The sequence below is a fragment of the Silurus aristotelis genome, assembly GCF_946808225.1.
Source record: "Silurus aristotelis genome assembly, chromosome: 17".
Taxonomy (NCBI): domain Eukaryota; kingdom Metazoa; phylum Chordata; class Actinopteri; order Siluriformes; family Siluridae; genus Silurus; species Silurus aristotelis.
In genome coordinates, this window is record NC_139590.1 from 6,146,060 (window position 1) to 6,166,867 (window position 20,808).

The 20,808-nt window shown below is 39.2% G+C and overlaps 1 protein-coding gene and 1 long non-coding RNA gene across 2 annotated transcripts; one reads left to right on the plus strand and one right to left on the minus strand.

Annotated features, from left to right (window-relative positions):
• The first annotated feature begins 1,036 nt into the window (after positions 1–1,036).
• On the plus strand, positions 1,037–16,104 carry mapk3 (mitogen-activated protein kinase 3). Its single transcript, XM_083566325.1, has 9 exons — positions 1,037–1,668; positions 2,918–3,100; positions 3,442–3,631; positions 5,825–5,941; positions 6,047–6,161; positions 8,386–8,517; positions 11,497–11,606; positions 12,202–12,331; positions 13,439–16,104. Exons 1-8 carry the CDS (start codon positions 1,445–1,447, stop codon positions 12,319–12,321), a joined length of 1,191 nt encoding a protein of 396 aa, XP_083422451.1. The 5' UTR covers positions 1,037–1,444; the 3' UTR covers positions 12,322–12,331; positions 13,439–16,104.
• LOC310740011 lies at positions 6,093–6,966 on the minus strand. Its single transcript, XR_014537537.1, has 2 exons — positions 6,672–6,966; positions 6,093–6,622 (listed from the first exon to the last, which is right to left on the minus strand). It is a non-coding gene; the product is annotated as an uncharacterized lncRNA (long non-coding RNA).
• Positions 16,105–20,808: the final 4,704 nt, after the last annotated feature.

Consider the following 20,808-nt stretch of genomic DNA (forward strand, 5'->3'; position numbering starts at 1 on the left):
GTACATTGTGAACTACTTAAATTGCCCTTAAGGGGGTGTGTGTGTGTGTGTGTGTGTGTGTGTGTGTGTGTGTGTGTGTGTGTGTGTGTGTGTGTGTGTGTGTGTGTGTGTGTGTGTGTGTGTGTGATCTGATAAATCCAAAGTTAAGATTTTTTTATTCTAACTGCTGTGTTTTTGTTATATGTACAAAAGGTGAACAGATGGTTTCTAAGTTTGTGGTTTTCACTGTGAAGCATAGAGGAGGTGGTGTGGGGGTGTGGGGATAATTTGCAAGTGACATTATTGCAGATTTAGTCAAAACTGAGGGCATGTCTACCAGAGCATTTTGCAGTGACGTGCCATCCCATATGATTTTGCGCATAATGGGGACATCATTTGTTTTCCAGGACAATGACCCCAAACACACCTGGAAATGGTGCACCAGATGACCTGGCCTTCACAATCCCTTGATCTAAATCCAGTTAAAATGGTTTGGAAAGAGTTGGACTGGAAAGTGAAGAAAAAGCAGCCAACAAATATTTAACCACCATGGAACTCCTCAAGATGGTTGTAAAACCGTTCCAGGTAAGTACCTCTTGCAGCTGAGTGAGAGAAGAGTGACAAGAGTGTGCACAGCTGTCTTCGGAGCAAAAGGTGGCTACTTTTGAAGAAGCAGAAATATAAAACATTTTTGTTGTCCTTGGTATAAATATACACTGTAGAAAACAATGAAATATAAAGTGCCTGTGTGTGCTATTAAATGGAAATAAATATCAACGATGGAACAGAGATGCTGTCATCACTCTGAAGATGACTGTGAACTGCCTACATTGCCCGTAGGGGTGTGTGTGTGTGTGTGTGTGTTTGTGTTATTAGTACAGGGCACCTTATTGGCACCTACTTGTGATGGACTTGCATCGATGGTGTGTGTAAGATTTTTTGAAAGGTTTGGAAATCCATTCCTCGGTTGTTTTTTAAGATAAGACCGAAGTTTCAGCCTAACAGAGTAATATGTATATGAGGATATGAGGCCAGGCTCGGTTAGGAAACACACACAAGGCCTCTTCTCACATCAATAAACAGATCACTTTTCTGCAGCCACCAGGAGTGCCTTGTACAGTGTGCCGCGCATGCGCAGAACAGCAACTCGCCTGTGGCCTGAGGAGTACGTTGTTCACGAAGCGCGCCCCCGCACTCGCGTTCTCGAGCTGTATGGTAGTACGGAGTAGGAAAAAAATCCGCGTTCACGTTCGACACACAAACACACACACTCAACCTAGAAGCAAGGGGGCGCTTTATCGACTCTCTTTTTACTGTCAGTTCAAGTGCGACGTCCAGAGGAGGCTCGTTCACGGAAATACGCGGCGCTTGTCGTTGAAGCTGAAATCGGTAGCAGGTCCCCCCTCCTTAACCCTCCCCTACCACGACCGAGCACCGGAACCGAGCGGATTTTTTAAGCGAAACGATGGCGGAGTCGGACAACAGCGTAGAAGTAGTGGCGGCGGCAGTGGGAGCAGCGGGCTCGAACGTCAACACCGCCGATGCTGGAGGAACAGCCGCGCCCGGAGTAGTCACTGGAGCCGCGGGATCCAAACCCGGCCTGGAGATGGTGAAGGGGCAGAATTTCGACGTGGGCCCGCGATACACCGACCTCCAGTACATCGGGGAGGGGGCCTACGGGATGGTCTGGTAGGGGGCGAATTTTAATAATTTTAACGTATTAATTTTTGTTCCACTCCTACAATACAATACAATACAAAACAACACAAAAACACAGGCGAGCTCCTGATGCTAATCACTTGCTTAGCTAACTTACCTCCATTACCGTGTGCAAAAATGTATGAAAAACATACAGTGGTGTGTGTTATTTGAGAAAGTAATAATAATGAAAAAGGAAACAATTGACTTTAATATTTTTCACACGTAAAATGAAGCAAAACAACATTTTCAGGTGGATAAAAAAACAAACAAAAAAAAAAGTCGTTTAAGTATAATGCAGCAAATATTGGGCGGCTCAACAAGTTCGCTGTGTGCGTCTAACCCCAGGATTGAAGCTCTCCAGAAAATCTCCTGTAAAAGCCCTTTATAATAGCAAATAAGATGCGATATTAGGATAATGTTCAAGCAGTGAACAATATTTTACTCGAATACACCACATGCAACTGTAAATATCTTGTATTTATTGTGTAGATATTCATCTGAACCGACTCTGACCCTAGGACCCTATTTCACATGCTCTGTCTGTTTATCAACACCCACAGATGATAACTGCACTTTTTTATTGTTATTATTATTATTTTTGGATGCTCAAGATGTACATCCAGTTTGCTAACAAGGCATAGGAAGTCCAAACTGCATGCTAATGCATTAGCTCTTTGACATGTCATTATGTCGAGGCTGTAATATAGGCGTGGCTGTGATGCCACTGATGCTGGGGTTATATTCAAACTTTTCAGGTTGATTTTATGGCAAAAAATGATTGAAACCTAAGATTTTTTAGGGGGATGAGGGAATAATGCATGTTGTTAGACGACTACGTTGTTAGATGTTATAAAGTCATCATTCTCATGGTGTTTTGAGAAGATGTGGGAGTTGATCAGGAGGTTGGAGATGTTTGGCTGAGTTGTTGGTTAGTCAGATAACATAAACCCGATGTCTAAGATGAGTGATCGATATTTTGTTAAGCAGTTTTAGGAATTAGGGAGGATTTAATTTTCTAAATCGTACTGGCCGACGTCTATAGTCGCGTTGTTTAGAGTGATGTGGTCTTCCATGGATTCTAAACGAAAATCCTCCCAAGCAAAATGACTAACGTGTTTGTTTATTGTATGTTATTGTTGACGTGGAAATTCTGTCGTGAATACGTTTTCCTAAATTTCTCACTCGTCTGATTGTATGGAATGCATCTCTTTCTCCCCTCCGTCGCCGACGCATTTAGCTCTGCTTTGGACCATGTGAACAAGGTCCGAGTGGCCATTAAGAAGATCAGCCCGTTTGAGCACCAGACGTACTGCCAGCGCACGCTGCGAGAAATCAAGATCCTGCTGCGCTTCCGTCATGAGAACATCATCGGCATCAACGACATCCTGAGAGCGCGCCGCATCGACTACATGCGCGACGTGTATCCTTAACCCGAGCAGACGGCCACGCCTGGAGAGCCTGTCTGCACTGCGATGTGGAGTCAGGTTTCTAACCATTGTCCTAAAGAGCAGCAAAGCCCCTGAGGGTTGCGCTCTAGAGAGCTGTGTGATAGATTTATGCAGCACTTCAGCGAGGTCTGAAAATCAAATATAATTGCTTTGCGTTTTTTATCCACCCCGTATCATTTGCATTCATGTCTAAATATCAACTTGCACTTTTAACACGTTTGAAATAGTAGTTGGGCGCACGCGCCCCTTGTTTCGCTCCAGGATTATCCCTGTGAGCTGCTGTAAAGTCGATTAATTCCTTGACTGCCTGTAGCTACATTGTCCAAGACCTGATGGAGACAGACCTGTACAAGTTGCTGAAGACCCAGCAGCTCAGCAATGATCACATCTGCTACTTTCTGTACCAGATCCTGCGTGGGCTGAAGTACATTCACTCTGCCAACGTCCTCCACAGAGATCTGAAGCCCTCTAACCTGCTCATCAACACCACCTGTGACCTCAAGGTCAGAGCCAGTCGATAGAGAGTGTTTTATTTTTAATTTTTAATTTTTTACTTTTACATGCATTGAAATATATAGTAACTCACACAAATGAGTACACCCCTCACATTTCAGCAACTATTTTAGTATCTTCTCAAGGGACAATACTATAGAAATGGGGGGCTTGTATTGCAGTACAGATTTAGTGTCCTCTGAAAATAACTCAACATACAGGACCATACATAATTGTGTATCTTGTATAAGAGCAGTTAAAATTTGGTGCTTTGTGTACAATTCTCTCATACTGAACACTGGATATTTAACATGGCACCTCATGGCCAAGATGATTTGAGAATTCGAATTGTTGCTCTCCACAAAGATGCCCAGGATATAAGAAGATCTGCATCACCCTGAAACTGAGTTACAGTACAGTGACCAGGGTCATACAGATTTTTCAAGACGGGTTCCACTTGAAACAGACCTTACAAGAGTCGATCAAAGATGATGAGTCCTCGTGCTGTGCTGAACCTTCCAAGAGCATGAATTACTGGAACCATGTCCTGTGGTCTGATAAGACTTAAGATAAACTTGTTTGGCTCAGATGGTGAACCCTGGTGAGGAGTAGCAAGGAAATTGTGTGGGTTATTTAGGTGAACATGGATTCCAACTTGTATTGTGACATTCTGTAACAATGGTGCTCACACAAAATAGTCACACTTTGAAGACAATTTTGACATGTTCACGTAGGGTGTACTCACTTTTGTTGCCTTTTTTTTAGACAATTTTCAGAGAACAGTAAATCTGTACTGCTGCACATTGACTACTTTAAAATATATCCAAGTTTTATTTCTTTTGAACCTTGAGAACAGGCTGAAATATGAGGGGTGTACTCACTTTTGTGAGTTACTGTATAATATTTGTGTACTTGTCAATGATGAAACTCTGGTCTCTGCAGTTTTTGTAAACAAAAGGGAGTTATTAATAAACAAATTCATACCACCACAATCCCACAATTTCAGGACGAGACGGCATCTTGATTTGGCCAATCAATTTCAAAAGTTCTGTCTTTTGCATGAGCGTTCAGATGTTCAAGCCTTGTCTTGTTTCGTGGTTATGGCACCAAACATTACCTCTCTGCTAACCTCATTCATTTTTTTTTTTCAGCTTCTGCCATTTTATGTTAGAACATATTAATACTGGATACTGAGACAAGCTGAAAGCAATAACCAGGGAGTGGCTTAGTGCTGAAGGCTGTGATTTTCTAAAGAGAGTTCAACTCTCATTACTTAAGCGTCAATCCCAACATTAAGAGGGAAGTGTCGGGTGTGGACAAACCATACACAGCTCCACATTGCTGCCCAGTCCTACATTTTGTTTGCTTGGAAAACTCTTCTGTAGTGGAACGTGTGAAGTGGTAGCTCAGTGCTTAAGGCTCTGGGTTACTGATTGGAAGGTCAGGGGTTCAAGCCTATTATCACCAAGCTGTCATTGTTGGGTCCTTAAGCAAGACCCTTAACCCTCTAAGCTCCAGGGGTGCTGTATGACTGCTGACCATGCGCTCTGACCACAGCTTCCTGACATCGCTGGGATAAGAGAAGAAAGAATGTCACTGTGCTGTACACGTGACCAGTAAAAAGCCCGTCAGTTTATGCTTAAGATAAGATCATGAAACATTTTTTGCGCAGACCATTACTGCATCAGTACAAGCTAAGATAAACACGTATCCTCTTCTGTAGCATTGTGTTTGTGTCTACAACAAAAGAACAGTCGGATGCTGACCAATGAATTTGCCTAGTGTGTTTATTTTCTCCCAATATGTTTAACCATGAGGTTACTGCATAAACCCAGCAGAACAGTTATATAACCTATTGCTTGGGATTAATTAGGGTTTCCTAAGAACTGCTTGTTCCCGATTTGGAAAAAAACACCACCTATCATTTCTGCACAATAATGAATCCACCTTGTATAAATCTGCTTTGTCCCGAGAGCCGGATTTAGTGATTCGTCCATCCTTCTATATCATGTTAAAATGATTCGCACACTGTTTTTTAACATACCACAGATGCCTTCTTTTATATCGAGAACATTTTGTATTTGGCTGCGTTTTGTATTACAGCCTTGATGTCTTGGGTTCCTGTTTAGTTCCTTTGAGATTGTGTTACTCAGATAAATCAAGAGCTTCAATATTGTATTGTATTATGATTTCTGTCTTCCCAGATCTGTGACTTTGGGTTGGCACGGATAGCTGACCCAGAGCATGACCACACTGGGTTCCTCACAGAGTACGTGGCTACTCGCTGGTACCGTGCTCCTGAGATCATGCTTAACTCCAAGGTAAATTAGAATCTTGCATTAATTTCTATGTATATTCAAGGATTTTAAATGAATGTGTTTTGTAATTTGTCTCTCTCTTTGTTACTCTCGTTTTCTCTGTCTCAGGGCTACACAAAGTCCATTGATATCTGGTCAGTGGGTTGCATCCTGGCTGAGATGTTGTCCAATCGTCCCATTTTCCCAGGAAAGCACTATCTGGACCAGCTCAATCATATACTTAGTAAGGCAGTGTGTTACCACCTCACAATTTTCTGTGAAAGGAAGTTATACTTCAGTTGTTTACACAAAAATACAAAACACAAAAATATGGACCCTTTTAATAAGGCAACAATCCAAAGCAACAAAGCAACAGTTTTAGTTAAATTCAGTGTTACACAATGGACATCGTATCTTCGTGGAAACTACACAAGAAAGAAACATTTTTACGAATTTGGCAACGGAAACTGTTTTGGGTGGCACTGGATATTTCAAATGAAATTTAGTAAATAATCGTCCTTGGATGAGTGCAGAACAGTTTACGAGGTTTTAGAAGTTATCAAACTGAAATCATCGACTGAAAGAATGCAGAAGAAGGTGAACGATGGAGGAAAGCTTAACGCTGAAGATGAAAGGTGAAAGTGTTACAAGAGTGTCAGGATCAGGGATATGGAGTACATCTCATCAACACCATGGTCTCCAGACCTAATGTGAGGAAATCACAAGTGAAAAACTGCTGCAAACGCAACCTGACAGAGTTCTTGCACTGTGTGATATTAAAAGTTTAAGATCAAATTCAGATTACATTTAGAAAGAAACAGACTTAAGATTATTTTATTTTGTGTTTCACTATTAATATCACAACATACATTTCTATTGATCTGTTAAGTTACATGGGAAACATGCCAATCTCTTTTTGCTGTAAATGAATTTTGTTCTGATTTTGCATTAAGGCTATGCAAACTCTTGCACCCAACCGTAAACGAGAGTTCAATCTCTCGACCGTGAGACAAACGCAGCTGCTGTTGGTTTGCTGCTTTTATGCTTTTAATGTCCATTTGCTTCAAATACATTCAGTAAAAACATGGGTTCAACCATATTTTGCTACATTAGCTTTGCATTGCTGGTACAAGGTTAATGCAGCTATCGAGTAGTTGAATGTCATGACTGCATGTTACCGATGTGCAAACTGCATGCAAATGTTACACACTTTTCTCAAACCACACCGAGATGTTAGATAACCTCAAACTGGCTTGTGGTTTCTGGCCCTTTATAAAAGAGAACAACGATGTTGTGGCTGGAATTCAATCTTACAAATGCTTGGTTCAGCGTACATGTATTTAAAACCCTTTTACATACATTTATTATTACATATTAATTAATTAATATTTTAAGTATGTAGATATACAATCTATGTATAAATGTAAACATATGATAATTTCTTTCTATGCTAAAATATGTGGGGGGGGGGGGTTATTTATTTATTTTTAAACTGCAGAGTCTAACATTCAATCACTGAGAACATCGTAGCAGCAATGCAGGATTTTACCGCATAACTACAGTGCCACTCAAAAGTTTGGACACATCAGACTTTATTATTATATTGTTATTATTTTCAACATTGAACATTAATACTGAAGAGATCAAAATTATGAAGGAACATGTATGGAATTATGCAGTGAACAAAAACATGTTAAAGAACCCAGAACATGTTTAATATTTTAACATAAATTGTCCAAAGTAGCTACATTTAGCTTTGATGACAACTCGGCAAGCTCATGGCATTCTCTCATAAGATTTAGGAGGTAATCTTCTGAAATGGTTTTAAATTCACAGGTTCGCCTTGTCAAGAGTTCATTTGTGGCATTTCTCGACTTGATAATATTATCTATAGACCATCAGTTGTCAATGAACAGTGGAAAGGGTGAGTACAGAGTTAATGGTCTCATCAGTTATACTGATTATATACTGTACAAATCGATATTGTGGCACAGAACACTCAATTAAGTAAAGAGAAAAAAAAAATGTCATCATTATTTTAAGAAATGAAGGTCAGTGAATCTAAAAAAAAATCTCAAGAAGCCATCAAATGTTATGAGGAAACAGGCTCTCATGAAGACTGCCCTTGTAAAGGAAGCCCAAGAGCTACCTCTGCTGCTGAGGATAAGTCTATTAGAATTACCAGCTTTAGATCAACCGATTTACATAAATGTTTTTCGGTGTTCAAACCGCAGACATATATTTCAACATTTACTGTTCATAGGAGACTGCCTTTGTGGTCAAAGTGTGGCAAAGAAACCATTACTTCAGGAGAACAACAAGAGGAGGAGACTTGCTTGGGCCAAGAAACACAAATAATGGACTTTAGATCAGTGGAAAACTGTCCTTTGAAATGACAAGTCGAAATTTAATAATAATGAATGGTGCAGGTGTGTTTAAAGCCCTTTGTATTATGTGTGTATTTCTAGGTGTTCTTGGCTCTCCTACTATGGAAGATCTACACTGTATAATCAACATGAAAGCCAGGAACTACTTGCAGTCCCTCCCATCGAAGCCCAAAGTTCCATGGACCAAACTCTACCCCAAGGCGGATAGCAAAGGTATATTTTGTACATGCATTAACATTTAATGAAAATTAGTTAAATTGTTTTCAAAAAATTGATCCAGATCTAAAACTCTATAATGCTCTTTGGCAAATGTACAAAATGTACATTCAGTAAATCCAGTAAATAGAGTAATCATAGAGCAAGCTTAGGGTATGAGTTGAGTGTATGATTTTAGAAACAGTCCATAACCATGCTGTCATAGAATTGGAGAATATTTTCGTTATTGTGAACATTCAGTGCATGTTTTGCATGACTAGTATCAGACCAAAGCTTTTAGAACATTTTAAACCAAAATAGGCAGATTTTTATAATATTTGAGAAATCAAAGTGATATGCACCTGTCTGTGATATTCGTTATAAAATACACTCACTGTGCCCTTTACTAGGAAAACTAGATTTATCCTGAGTGGAATCTCTTTGCTCTTAAAACCTGGAATTTTTGTGCAATGGGTTCAACAAGATGTTTTGTTCCACATGATTGCATCATGCAATCCCTGGACCTTTTTCAGCTGTACTTGCATGCTACAAATCTCCTGTTCAGCCACATACCAAGTTGGATTTTGATCTGGTGACTGTTAAGGTCACAATGAAATAGTGAAATCCTTGTCATATTCATGATACCAGTTTGAGGTGACAATTGCTTTGTGACAATGCATTATAATGTACATAGACCATCAGAAGATGGTTACCTGGAAGGCAGGTTGTGTTCATGGATTTGTGCTGTTAGCGACAAATTCTGGTTCCTCAGTGAAAATTGAGATTCATGAAACCAGGCTACAATTTTCCAGTTCTCTAATCTTTCCAGTTTTCAGGTAACATTGTGCCCATTGCATTCTCAGTTTTCCATTCTTGGCTGGCAAGAACTGGAGCCCATTGTGGGCTTCAGCTGTTGTAGCTCCTACAACATTTTCTGTTCTCTTCTCTTAGCATTTGTGTTCATGTTTGCTTATGACCCCTCTAGAAACTTTTGTTTCTGAAAACAAGCTTGTCTGGCATCAACAGTTTGGTGAAAAGTATTAAGATTTCTTTATTTCTACATTCTGATGATTGAAACAAACAAAAGCAGCTGGCTTGTATCTGCATTAATTTATGCATTGCATTGCTGCCATATGATTGGTTAATTTAATGTAGAGTTATTAATAGTTTCACAGGGGTTCCTAATAAAGTGTTCAGTGAGTGTCTTTGAGTTTGGTAGATCTTTGATTATGGTAAAAATAAAAAGTTATCATTGTTAAAAAATGTCAGTGTTGCTTTCAAGTTCATAGTTTGTTAAATGGAGATTAGAAACCGAGCCGTTTCTCTCTTTGCTACTGTGATTTTGTTGCACGAGTTGCCGAGTGTAACATGTACAAACAGGTTTTCTTTAATGGATGGCATTTGGATAAGATGGTCGTATCGTGGCAACGTTCTACATGGAGGTCCCCCCCCCTCCCCCCTCTAGTTTTAGTGAATCATGCTATTGTATTTAAGAGTGCTTACAATATGACTAGCATTACAGTTACATCATCACGCTTCAGTGGCGCTCACGCTAATGCAAAAGGGAGCTTTAATATTCGAGGTAGAGCAGTATTAAAAGCCTGCTGCTGTTTCTCTACTTTTGCGAGTTCTATTCGGCTGCGGACACTCGAGGCATCTGTGCGGTGTGTGTGCACATATACATAGCGTTTCTGCCAGTTAATGTGTTGGAAGCTGGAAAAATGGTGAAGGGTAAGAACCCGAATGACTGAATAGAGTCAGATTGTAATGGTGTAGGTGCAGATTCATAATGTAGTGCCATTTGGACTCCTGTCCAACACTGAGCATTTGAGCATCAGTAGAATGAAAGGAGTTGAACTGGTATGATGAACCTGAGCAACTTTCTGCTGGGACACCGTGGGTCCTGGCATTCACATGCTTGTTTCTTTGACACGTAACATCTATCGAGACATTTTTGCAGGCAAAGTTACACCCCTTTAATGCAATTTTTCAAATGGTGCTGACCTTTCACAGCAGGATAATATTCTTTCCCATACTGTGAAAAATCATCCAAAATGGTTTAAGGCACATGCCAAAAGTTTTTTTTGCATTCCAATTTAACCAGATTGCAATCCAGTCAAGTATCTGTGGGACATACCGAACAAACCAAAGTCTGTGGAGTCTCTACCTCACAACTTGCAGGATGTAAAGGATCTCCTGCTAACTTCTTGCTACCAGATACCTCAGCACAATTTCAGAGGTCTTGTGGAGTCCATGTCTTGCTGTTTTGGTGACACGAATGGGACCTACACAATATTTGACAGGTGGTTTTAATGTTAGGGTTCGTAAGATCATAGTAAAAGCTTATGAAGTGTTTAAATGTTAAAAAATAAATAAGATTAACATTCCAGGTCTTAGAGTGGTCTTTTGTTCATTATCTGGTCGGCTTGTGTGTGGGCATGCGTAGGAGTGTGAGCTGGACGTGGCAGCAAACGACTGCCGAATATAGTGTAGATTGCATAAGGTTTGGTGGTATTTTATGTTGTGCATCCGTATATTTATATTAGAACTGAGAGGTAATCAAACGTATTTACAAATATGATTTACTTTTTTTGGTTTTTAAATACTGATGGCAATGCACTGGCAAGGATGATAAATTTTCGGCACGGATAATCTTTATGCTTTTGTATTTTCTTTGGTGGAAGGTTGGCAGTCGATTAAAGCAGGGAACAGTTGTGGCAACCAGTGACAATAGGAGGGATTTTAAATGATATGTTTATGTATTTAAATTGTACTGGGTTTAATTTGTACATTTCCGTAAAAAAAAGAAAAGAAAAGAGAAACAGTCTACTTCCCTAAAATGTAAAATTTTTGATTATGCTACAACGCATTTGTTTTTATATATATATATATATATATATATATATATATATATATATATATATATATATATATATATATATAAAATCCCTGTCTCTGTGTGTTGATGTTAAAAACGTATCGTTGTTTCCTGTTTAGCTCTGGATTTGTTGGACCGCATGTTGACCTTCAACCCCATCAAGCGTATAAATGTGGAGGAAGCACTGGCACACCCTTACCTGGAGCAGTACTATGACCCCAGTGATGAGGTACTCTCAGTGTTTTCTCTGTTGTGTACATCCCATATCTTACAAAGTAGGAAAAAAAAATCTGTGAGGCTATAACGTGACTGTCCTTCATCCCGCACTCAAACCGAAAATGAATGTGGGGGAACGCGTTCTATTGATCGGATTACTTTAAAGGTTTCCTTTTTCATATAGTTTAGAATTATTTGCTGCCTGAAATGGTGATCTGCAATTCCAGTGGAAATATGATCACGTCTCTCTAATTCAGAAAAGCACCACCCCTTTACCTTTGAAGGAAAAGTAACATAGGTGAGCAGATTTGCTTAAACAGGAAGCAGAGCTCATTTACATCGGAGGAAAAAAATACAATACAAAATGATCAAACAGAACAAACAAGATATATTTTTCTCAAAAAGTCTTTAGAAGTCAATATATTTTTGTCTATGAACAGTTTTGTAACATTAAAGCCTGTAAGTTAAGTGTAACATATTTCATTATATTTGGAAATCCGGATGTTTGAATAATGTATGTGGGGAATCTTTTTTACGTGTGTGTGTGTGTGTGGGTGTGGGTGTGGGTGTGTGTGTGTGTGTGTGTGTGTGTGTGTGTGTGTGTATAGCCGGTGGCTGAGGAGCCCTTTACTTTTAACATGGAGCTAGATGACCTTCCTAAAGAGAGGCTGAAGGAACTCATCTATGAGGAGACAGCACGATTCCAGGCCCACTATCAAGGCTCCTGAGGGAAACAAGGTAAACTTGAAATTAAAAACATTCACTCAGGAAGCCTGCACCGATTTGGCTTGAGTGCAGACATAAAAACTCCTTTAAATATATATATTTTTAAAATGAATTATCACTATAATAATGTTTGTATTTCCATACCATGTTGCACCTGCAATATAATGTTATATAATGTATCAACATTTAAAGCATGCATATATATATATATATATATATATATAAGCATATTTTATACACATTTGCACACTTTCATCTTCAAAATAGTCCCCTTGCACAGCAATACAGCGCTCCCAGCGTTCCTGACACTTCTGGAATGTGTCCTGAAAGTCTTCTTTTCAAAGCGTGTCAAGCACCTTCTGCTATTCACTCTGGGTCTCCACAATGGTTTCAAAACAGCGACTTTTAAACTGGATCTTCATCGACGGGAAGAGGTCCTGCAGGAGCCAAATCTGGCGAGTGGGGTGGGTGCAGAAATTAGATCATGTGGATTGTTCTCAGACGAGTGCTGAATGATTTAGACATTTTCGGGGGTTGAGCTCATTTAAAGGTCTTCCTGATTTCTCGTCATCTTCCAGTGATGTCCTTCCGCTCTTGAAGCGGCATGTGCCAATCAAAACACCTCGAACAACTCAGCATCGCCGTACTTCATGTCTTTGGCATATTCGCCCAGTTTTCACGCAGAATTTCACGTTTGCTCTTTGTTCTTGCTTGCTGTCCGTGCTGAAATTGCAGGCATTGTAGCGTATACCATATACCAAAATAAGATTCGCCTTGTCAAGTTATATTACCAGTTGTTAGCTATCAATTACTAGCAATCAGTGAGCTTTAAATACTGTATCTCATGTTTTCTAAACCAACTTCCGTTTTTTCCTACGGCTAGAGCATTGAACTCTTGATGGAATGACGCTGGGATTTTTTTTGTCTGATTTTCTGCTTTCCTGCTGTTTGATGGCATTATCCAAAATCCCCAACCAGCTTGCATCGCTCCATCTTAATGCAACGCACAGGAAAAGCCATGACTCAATCTACCTTTTTAACCTATAATTCTTAGAAAACGAAATCTTTGCTGAGTCTGTGTACACGTTTTAACTTTTTATCCTTGTTTTTTTTATTCAGCACCCACGGCGAGTGACCAAGCCATGCTAAGGCTAAGAACAAGATAACTCCAAACAAGCTACAAAAGATTTACACACGTGGTATCCGGAAAAAAAAAAATTTAAGAAAAAAAAATTTAAATGGAAAACTTGAGTGTTTCTTTTCTTTCTTGCCTGGAGGCTCTGTTTGGGTTTTAAACCCGCTATGTTAACGCCATCGAGTGGAGGCAGCTGTCTCCACCGTGTCACTCCATGCTGTACACGAGCCTCCACTCTTTCACCACCTAATGCTTATCTTTCTAAAACTTTTTCTTCTTCTCCTTGTCCTTTCGCGCACTCTCCCTCGCTCTAATCTCACCACAATCGGCCCGTTGTTGGTCTATTTACACCATTAAAACGGAGGGAAAAAATAGCGAGGGATGGACCGAGCGAGCATATCATCACTATAGGCTCTGTCTGGGTGTGTACATATATATGTATAAGTAATTTGGAGGGGTTTTTTTTGCATTCTCTCTGAGTATTGTATGTTCAAGATCCGTTTGTACACTGTAATTTGAATGTTATGATCCTTTGCGCAATGTGTTTTGTATTTGGAGAGTTTATATTTGAGTTATATGTTAGTTTTTTTTTGTTTTTGTTTTTTTTGAAACAAAATACATGTATACATATTATAATCCTGGTTTTCCCTTTTAGCATTTCTGCTCCACATGGTGAAAAACCAATGCTGGTGATTGAGAAAAATATACAGGATGAAAATGTATAGAACTCAGTTTTGCTTTATTTTTATTTTTATTTTTTTTTTACCATATCTGATTCCGTTGATTTGTAACTTTTTTTTTTTTTTGTTTGTTTTTTTTTGTTTGTTTTTTTTTTTTTTTGAAACTCTCGCCAGTACTCTTGGAAAATAAAGCCATCAGTATCATCAAACCTCGAATATCATCCCCACATTCTTTTCTTTTTCATTTTTCCCCCCTGTGTATCTACATTAATTTTTGCTGCTGCAATTACACTCTACACGTTCAATGTTCATTTCTTTGACGTTTTGATAAAGTGTGCATTTTCTACCAGTTGGTATTTTGGCTTATGTTGGTTTTATTCTTTCAGAAGTGCTCATCAACGAACCCCCCCACCACCACCTGCGCCCATTTTTTGTTCTTTTTCTCCAGCAAAGTGCAAATATATTTTATGTCACATTTTAACTGCTGATCCCTTGTCACCATTTTACTGCAGCATTCCTTCGCATTCTTTCTCCTCACACTTTGCCATTTGAGGAGGCATAGCCAAGCCGAACGCTTTCAGAGCCATAGCACACACTCCTTTCCCCTCTGGTGATGTCACAAGTTCTTCAAAAAACAAAAAAAAGAAAAGAAAAGAAAAAAAAAGGGCTTTTTTCCATGGGGCTCGCTGACCTCAACGCCTCTCTCGTCTGTGATTAGCTGACCTTGTGATAATGTAGTCTGTGAATGGCTGACTTTGCATGCACCAAATCACAGGTAGTGTTTTCTATTTTCCTGCTCGTTTGAAGAAGTATTATTGCCTCGTTTGTTTACTGCAAATGACTTAACGCCTTTTACAACGCAGATATATGCTCCTTTTCGTCTTCATTTTTTTCCTTTTTTTTCCATTCCCCCAGTCGCGGACGAGGAAAGCTAGCTCTTGATGGGGGTGGAATAGAGTGGTGTTTTTGTTTTTTAAATAGTGGGGTGTGTTTGTCTTTGAATAAAATCCTGGCTTGATTTTTACAACGATGTTAATGTTGTTGATATTCCCGTGTTGGGGAGTGGTGGACAAAACTGCACCCTACAGCACGTTTTTGTACATCGGTCGAATGACGTTCTTCAATCTGTGCACCTGCACTTTGTGTCTCATGACCAAATGCTTTGTTGTATTTTTTTTTTGTGCAGTTTTGCTTTGTCCTGTTTCCTGTGTTCTCTTAATTGCAACGTTTTAGATCGATGGAGACACAACTCCAGTAGTACTCGCTCCATCTGGGTCCCACTTTCTTTTCCTCCTCTACTCTGCTTTTTTCTCATGCTTTGTTGGTGCATTGTGGGACAGAAAGACACAGATGGTTAGGCTGCATCCCCATGTCTGTGTCTGCATGTCTGCCTGTTTCAGCTTTTTCTCCGCGTCTTCTCGCTGAGAGTGACAACACGCCGCTCGCTGAGCCGAGAGGAACGAAAGGTTACCAAGGGAAAATATATGCCGCATTGTTGTTACTGTATTGCTTATTTACAAAAGGGACTATAAGGACTAAACAATCACACAACACACAACTTCAGATATTCATCGCTCACACAAAATAGTTTGATTTGAAACCTACAAATGACGCAGATTTAATAATGTCCTTTTAATGGCTGTTATAATTGTTGCTGTTATTTTGAGTACTTTTTTAAGAACTGAAAAAGGGATGTAATACTTGTCAATTTTTTCTCTTTCATTTCTCTCTGTGTGAAAATTAATTGGGTGTGTTGTCACTCTATCAGAAATCTATTTTTTTTTTCTCCCCTAAATCTTTTATGGATTTATTTTAAAAGATGATTTAAAGCTATGAGTAGATTGTCAAGAGATATGAACTATGGATGGTTTTAGTGTATGTACATGCTTATGGGTATTATGAATTAAAAAAAAAATTAACAAAGAAACAGACTTATATACATATATGAAATAAAATTCCTGATACTGTAATTTGTTTGTGTGGAATTTTTGTTCACTTTCTTGTTTCATCTTTATTACAGAAGACCTCGTTTAGACGTTAACATAAAAACTGAAAGTGTGTGTTGCAGGGAACTGAGTATTTGCATATTGTTAAGTTTCAACAAACCTTCACCCTGGTCACATGATTCAACACGTCTAAACCTGTGTATGTAATGTATGTATGTGTGTATAATATATACATACACACACACACGCACCAGTCAAACGCTGGGACACACCTTCCATTTAGTGTTTTTCCTTCATACCCCCCACCATTGTACATTAATACTGAAGACGTCCAAACTATAAAAGACCACACATGGAATTATGTAATAAATAAAAACATGTTTAAACAACCCACAATGGAGAAGGAGTGTGCTGGTACCACTCTTTAAGAATAAGGGAGATGTGCAGACCTGCAGTAACTACAGGGAAGAAGAGTTTATCAGTTACACCCTGAAGTTTTGGGAAAGAGTAGTGGAAGCCAGGCTGAGAGAAGAGGTGACCATCTGTGAGCAACAGTATGGTTTCATGCCGAGGAAGAGCACCACAGACGCATTATTTGCTTTAAGAATGTTCATGAAGTATAGAGAAGGTCAGAAGGAGTTGCATTGTGTGTTTGTGGATTTAGAGAAAGTGTACAACAGGGTGCCGAAAGAGGAATTGTGGTACTGTATGAGGAAGTCAGGTGTGTCAGCGAAGTATGTGAGGGTGGTGCAGGACATCTATGAGGACAGTGTGGCAGCAGTGAAGTGTGCAGTAGGAACGACAGACTTGTTTGAGGTGAAGGTTGGATCGGCTCCGAGCCCTTTCCTGTTTGCAGTTGTGATGGACAGGTTGACGGACGAGGTCAGACAGGAGTCTCCATGGACTACGATGTTTGTGGATGATATTGTTATTTGTGGTGAAAGTAGGGAGCAGGTTGAGAAGAGCCTGGAGAGGTGGAGGTACACGCTGGAGAGAAGGGGAATGAAATTCAGTAGGAGTAAGACAGAGTACATGTGTGTGAATGAGAGGGAGGGCAGTGGAGTGGTGCAGTTGCAGAGAGAAGAGGTGGAGGAGTTTAGGTACCTGGGGTCAACAGTGCAAAGTAATGCAGAGTGTATTAGAGAAGTGAAGAAAAGAGTGCAGGCAGGGTGGAGTGGGTGGAGAAGAGTGAACGGGGTGATTTGTGATAGAAGAGTATCTGCAAGAGTGAAAGGGAAAGTTTATAAGATTGTGGTGAGACCTGCGATGTTGTATGGTTTAGAGACAGTGGCATTGAGTAAAAGACAGGAGGTGAAGCTGGAGGTAGCAGAGCTTAAGATGTTGAGGTTTTCGTTGGGAGTGACGAGGATGGACAGTATGAGAAAACGAGTTTATTAGGTGGGACAGCGCATGTTGGATGTTTTGGAGACAAGGTGAGGAAGTCGAGATTGAGATGGTTTGGACATGTACAGAGGAGGGACATGGGTTATACTGGTAGGAGAATGCTGAGAATGGAGCCACCAGGAAGGAGGAAAATAGGAAGGCCAAGGAGGAGGTTTATGGATGTGGTGAGGGAAGACATGCAGGTAGTTGGGATTAAAGAGGCAGATGAAGAGGACAGGGGGGTATGAAGACGGATAATGGGAGCAGCCGAAATAAGAAGAAAATGTATTTTTAAATCTTCAAAGTAGTCAACTTGCTTTGATGACAGCTTTGCACACTCTTGGCATTCTTTTGGTCAGCCGCATAAGCTAGTCATCTAGAATGCTTTTCAAACAATCTTGAGGAGTTCCCAGATGTGTTGACAGGCGATCTGTTGCAGCGCTCCATCACTCTTCTGCCTGAACAAATAGCTCTTTTGTAACCCAGAAGCGTGTTTGGGGTTATTTCCCTTTTGGAAAACAAACTATGGTCCCACTAAGAGCAAACCATATGGGATGGCATGTTGCAAAATGCGGTGGTAGCCATGCTGGTTAAGTGTGCCCCCAATTATGAGCAAATCACCAATAGTGTCAGCAAGAAAGCATCATCACACCATCACACCTCCTCCTCAATGCTTTACAGTGGGAACCACACATTCAGGAACATCCATTCACCCTCTGTTTAATAAACACAATAAACACGGCAATTTTTCTTCTGATATAATATTAATTCTATGTATTTTTTGGCCAAAGCAAGTCCCTACTGCTTAGTTTTTCTTTTTTCTTAATGTTTCTTTCCCACAATTTGGATATAAATGCCCTTAGACCAGTCTCCTTTAAATAGTGGATTTTGAAATATCTCATAATTGAACTCTGAGAAGCAGTTATGTGGTTTTAATCTAAAATGTGTAAATCATCCATTACTGATGCAGGTAATTCTAATAAACCTATCCTCTGCAGCCGGATTGTCTCTTTGTACAGTGATGTTGGTTCCAATTAGTCTCAATCCAGATGAAAATCAATAGTGTTGAAGTATGGAATGGTAACCATGTTGGGTCAGTAATCCTTTTACCTGGAATAAGTCTTCAACCTTCTCTGCTCCAAACAAAACCCCAAACCATTACGCTTCCAGCTCCATATATGACTGTGGGTGGGAGTCTGTTAACATAAGTGTCTTACATAAGTTCTTCCATTAGAACCAAAAATGTCAAATTTGGACTTATCTGCCCACAGAGCTTCCTTCCAGTCATTCACTGTCAAATTTCTTCTGATTTGTCTACTTTAGTTGCTTTATTTTATTTGTATCTTCCCGGATTGATTTCTTGCAGGAAATTTTGCGTATCAGTCTTGCATTCCCAAGCCTATTAGCAACATTGAATGTTGCTAATATGCTAATGATTTTGTTGAAATGGCTGGACATCCTGGTGTGCTCTCCTTCTTGAGGAGTGGTATGTTTTGGCATTACTGTGCTCAACAAGGAACTACATCATTGCTTGGTTAGTTTGCATTGTCTTTTAGGCTGGGGAATTTGCCCTTTTTTCAAATCCTTGGCATGCCCCAACAGCTGCTGATAGCTGGGCTGAGAAGTTAATACTTTTTAAGGCCATGCTCAGATTAATCAACCTTCAACCAGCAATTTTTTGTATGATGTATTTTTTATAATTTTAGTTTATTTTTTTTACATTTTACATTAATTACTAATCAATGGTTAGTTACTCTTTGCAGTGTTTTGAGCTGACAAAACAGTCTGTCCATGAGTTTACCTCAGGATTCATGTACTCCAGTTGCTCTTGGGGTAGTTTACCCGGTTCAACCACTCTTTAGCATCGAAGGCATGTTCTGGCAAAGTTGTACTCCTTGTGTAAGGTTTCAAGGATGTTCAACAAAAAAATAGAACATTCTCCTAAAAAAAAAAAAGTCACAATGTTGTACATGTAAAGCTCAATAACCATAAAAGATGCAGGAAGTACCAGTGTGTATTACATCAACTTTCTGTAGATTTCTTCATTTTTGTGACAATTAAGTGAGCATGAACGTTAAGACCCACACTGAAACCTAGCAAAAAGTACAAATCTAAGGGTAATTTTAGGCTATCACGTAAGAGAATGGCATCTAACCCTCATGCATGTCATTTATTGATATTTTGTCATGAATCCCCTTCCTGAAAAATTAAAAATTAAACAATACAAAACGAAAAACGGGCACTCTAGATGTGATATCTTGCACACATCCACATACTCATTCAGATATAGGGGCAATTTAACCACTTGCTTGCATGCTTTTCGAAGGTGGGATGGAAACCAGAGAAACCAAACGGAAGACTACAAGTGCAACACATACTTTTTTTTAGTATTCGTGTAATCAGTTAGCTGTTGTTGTTGTTTTTTTTTTCTTAATTATATATTAGATTATATTAGATATATTTTCTTCTTTTCTCTTTTTTATTTTGTTAATATAAATATTAATCATGCCAATATGGACATCCTACACTGGGAAAGAATGAGGAATTAACACACAGGTAGAAATGCCAGCATGGTGTGTGCATTCTGGCTCTGATAGTTTCTCAACCTCAGCTACATCATCCCAGTTCATAAACAGTCTAAATTCCAGATGTGTGCAGGATTTTTCTTTTCATTTTGAGTTTATTATTTTAGCATTATATTTTGTTCAAATGTTGTGAATTTCAAATATAAACTATTTAGTAGTTGTATTTAAGCCACTGTGATAGCTGCTAAGGAAGAATAAATAACTTTGTAAATGTGCACAGCACCACAAATTCATATTAATGTTTGCTTTTCATACCTGACCACTCGTTCTTCCCGACATAGAGATTGAAAGCTCCTGATCATGTGACATTTCCAAGTCCTGATAAACACCGCTAGTCTTAATTTAATGACCTGAAAGACTTTATGGCAAACTTAAGAAAACACACAAATACAGTGTTTTCTATTTATATCTGTATGTGTATCTGTTAAGAACACATTATCTGTTTATTTTCAACACAAAAAATGTGTTCATATTTGGTCCAATCCCCATGTGTACACAAAGATAAGATGCAAATAAATGAGCTGAGGGTTGAACAGAGTTGGGGCTCTACCATGTCGTTAAGCATGTAAATTAGCAAATGATTGTTTTTATTATTAACTTAAAAAAAATAGTCTATGCCCAAGCCACAAGTTGAATAATAGTGTGAGTTATTGTGGCGAGGTTAAAATGTAAACACAGAAGAAAGGAGGAGGAAGTAAATGATTCATTTGTCAATGTTTGTCATTAATGTTTGACTTTGTAAAACTGTTTGGTGAGTATG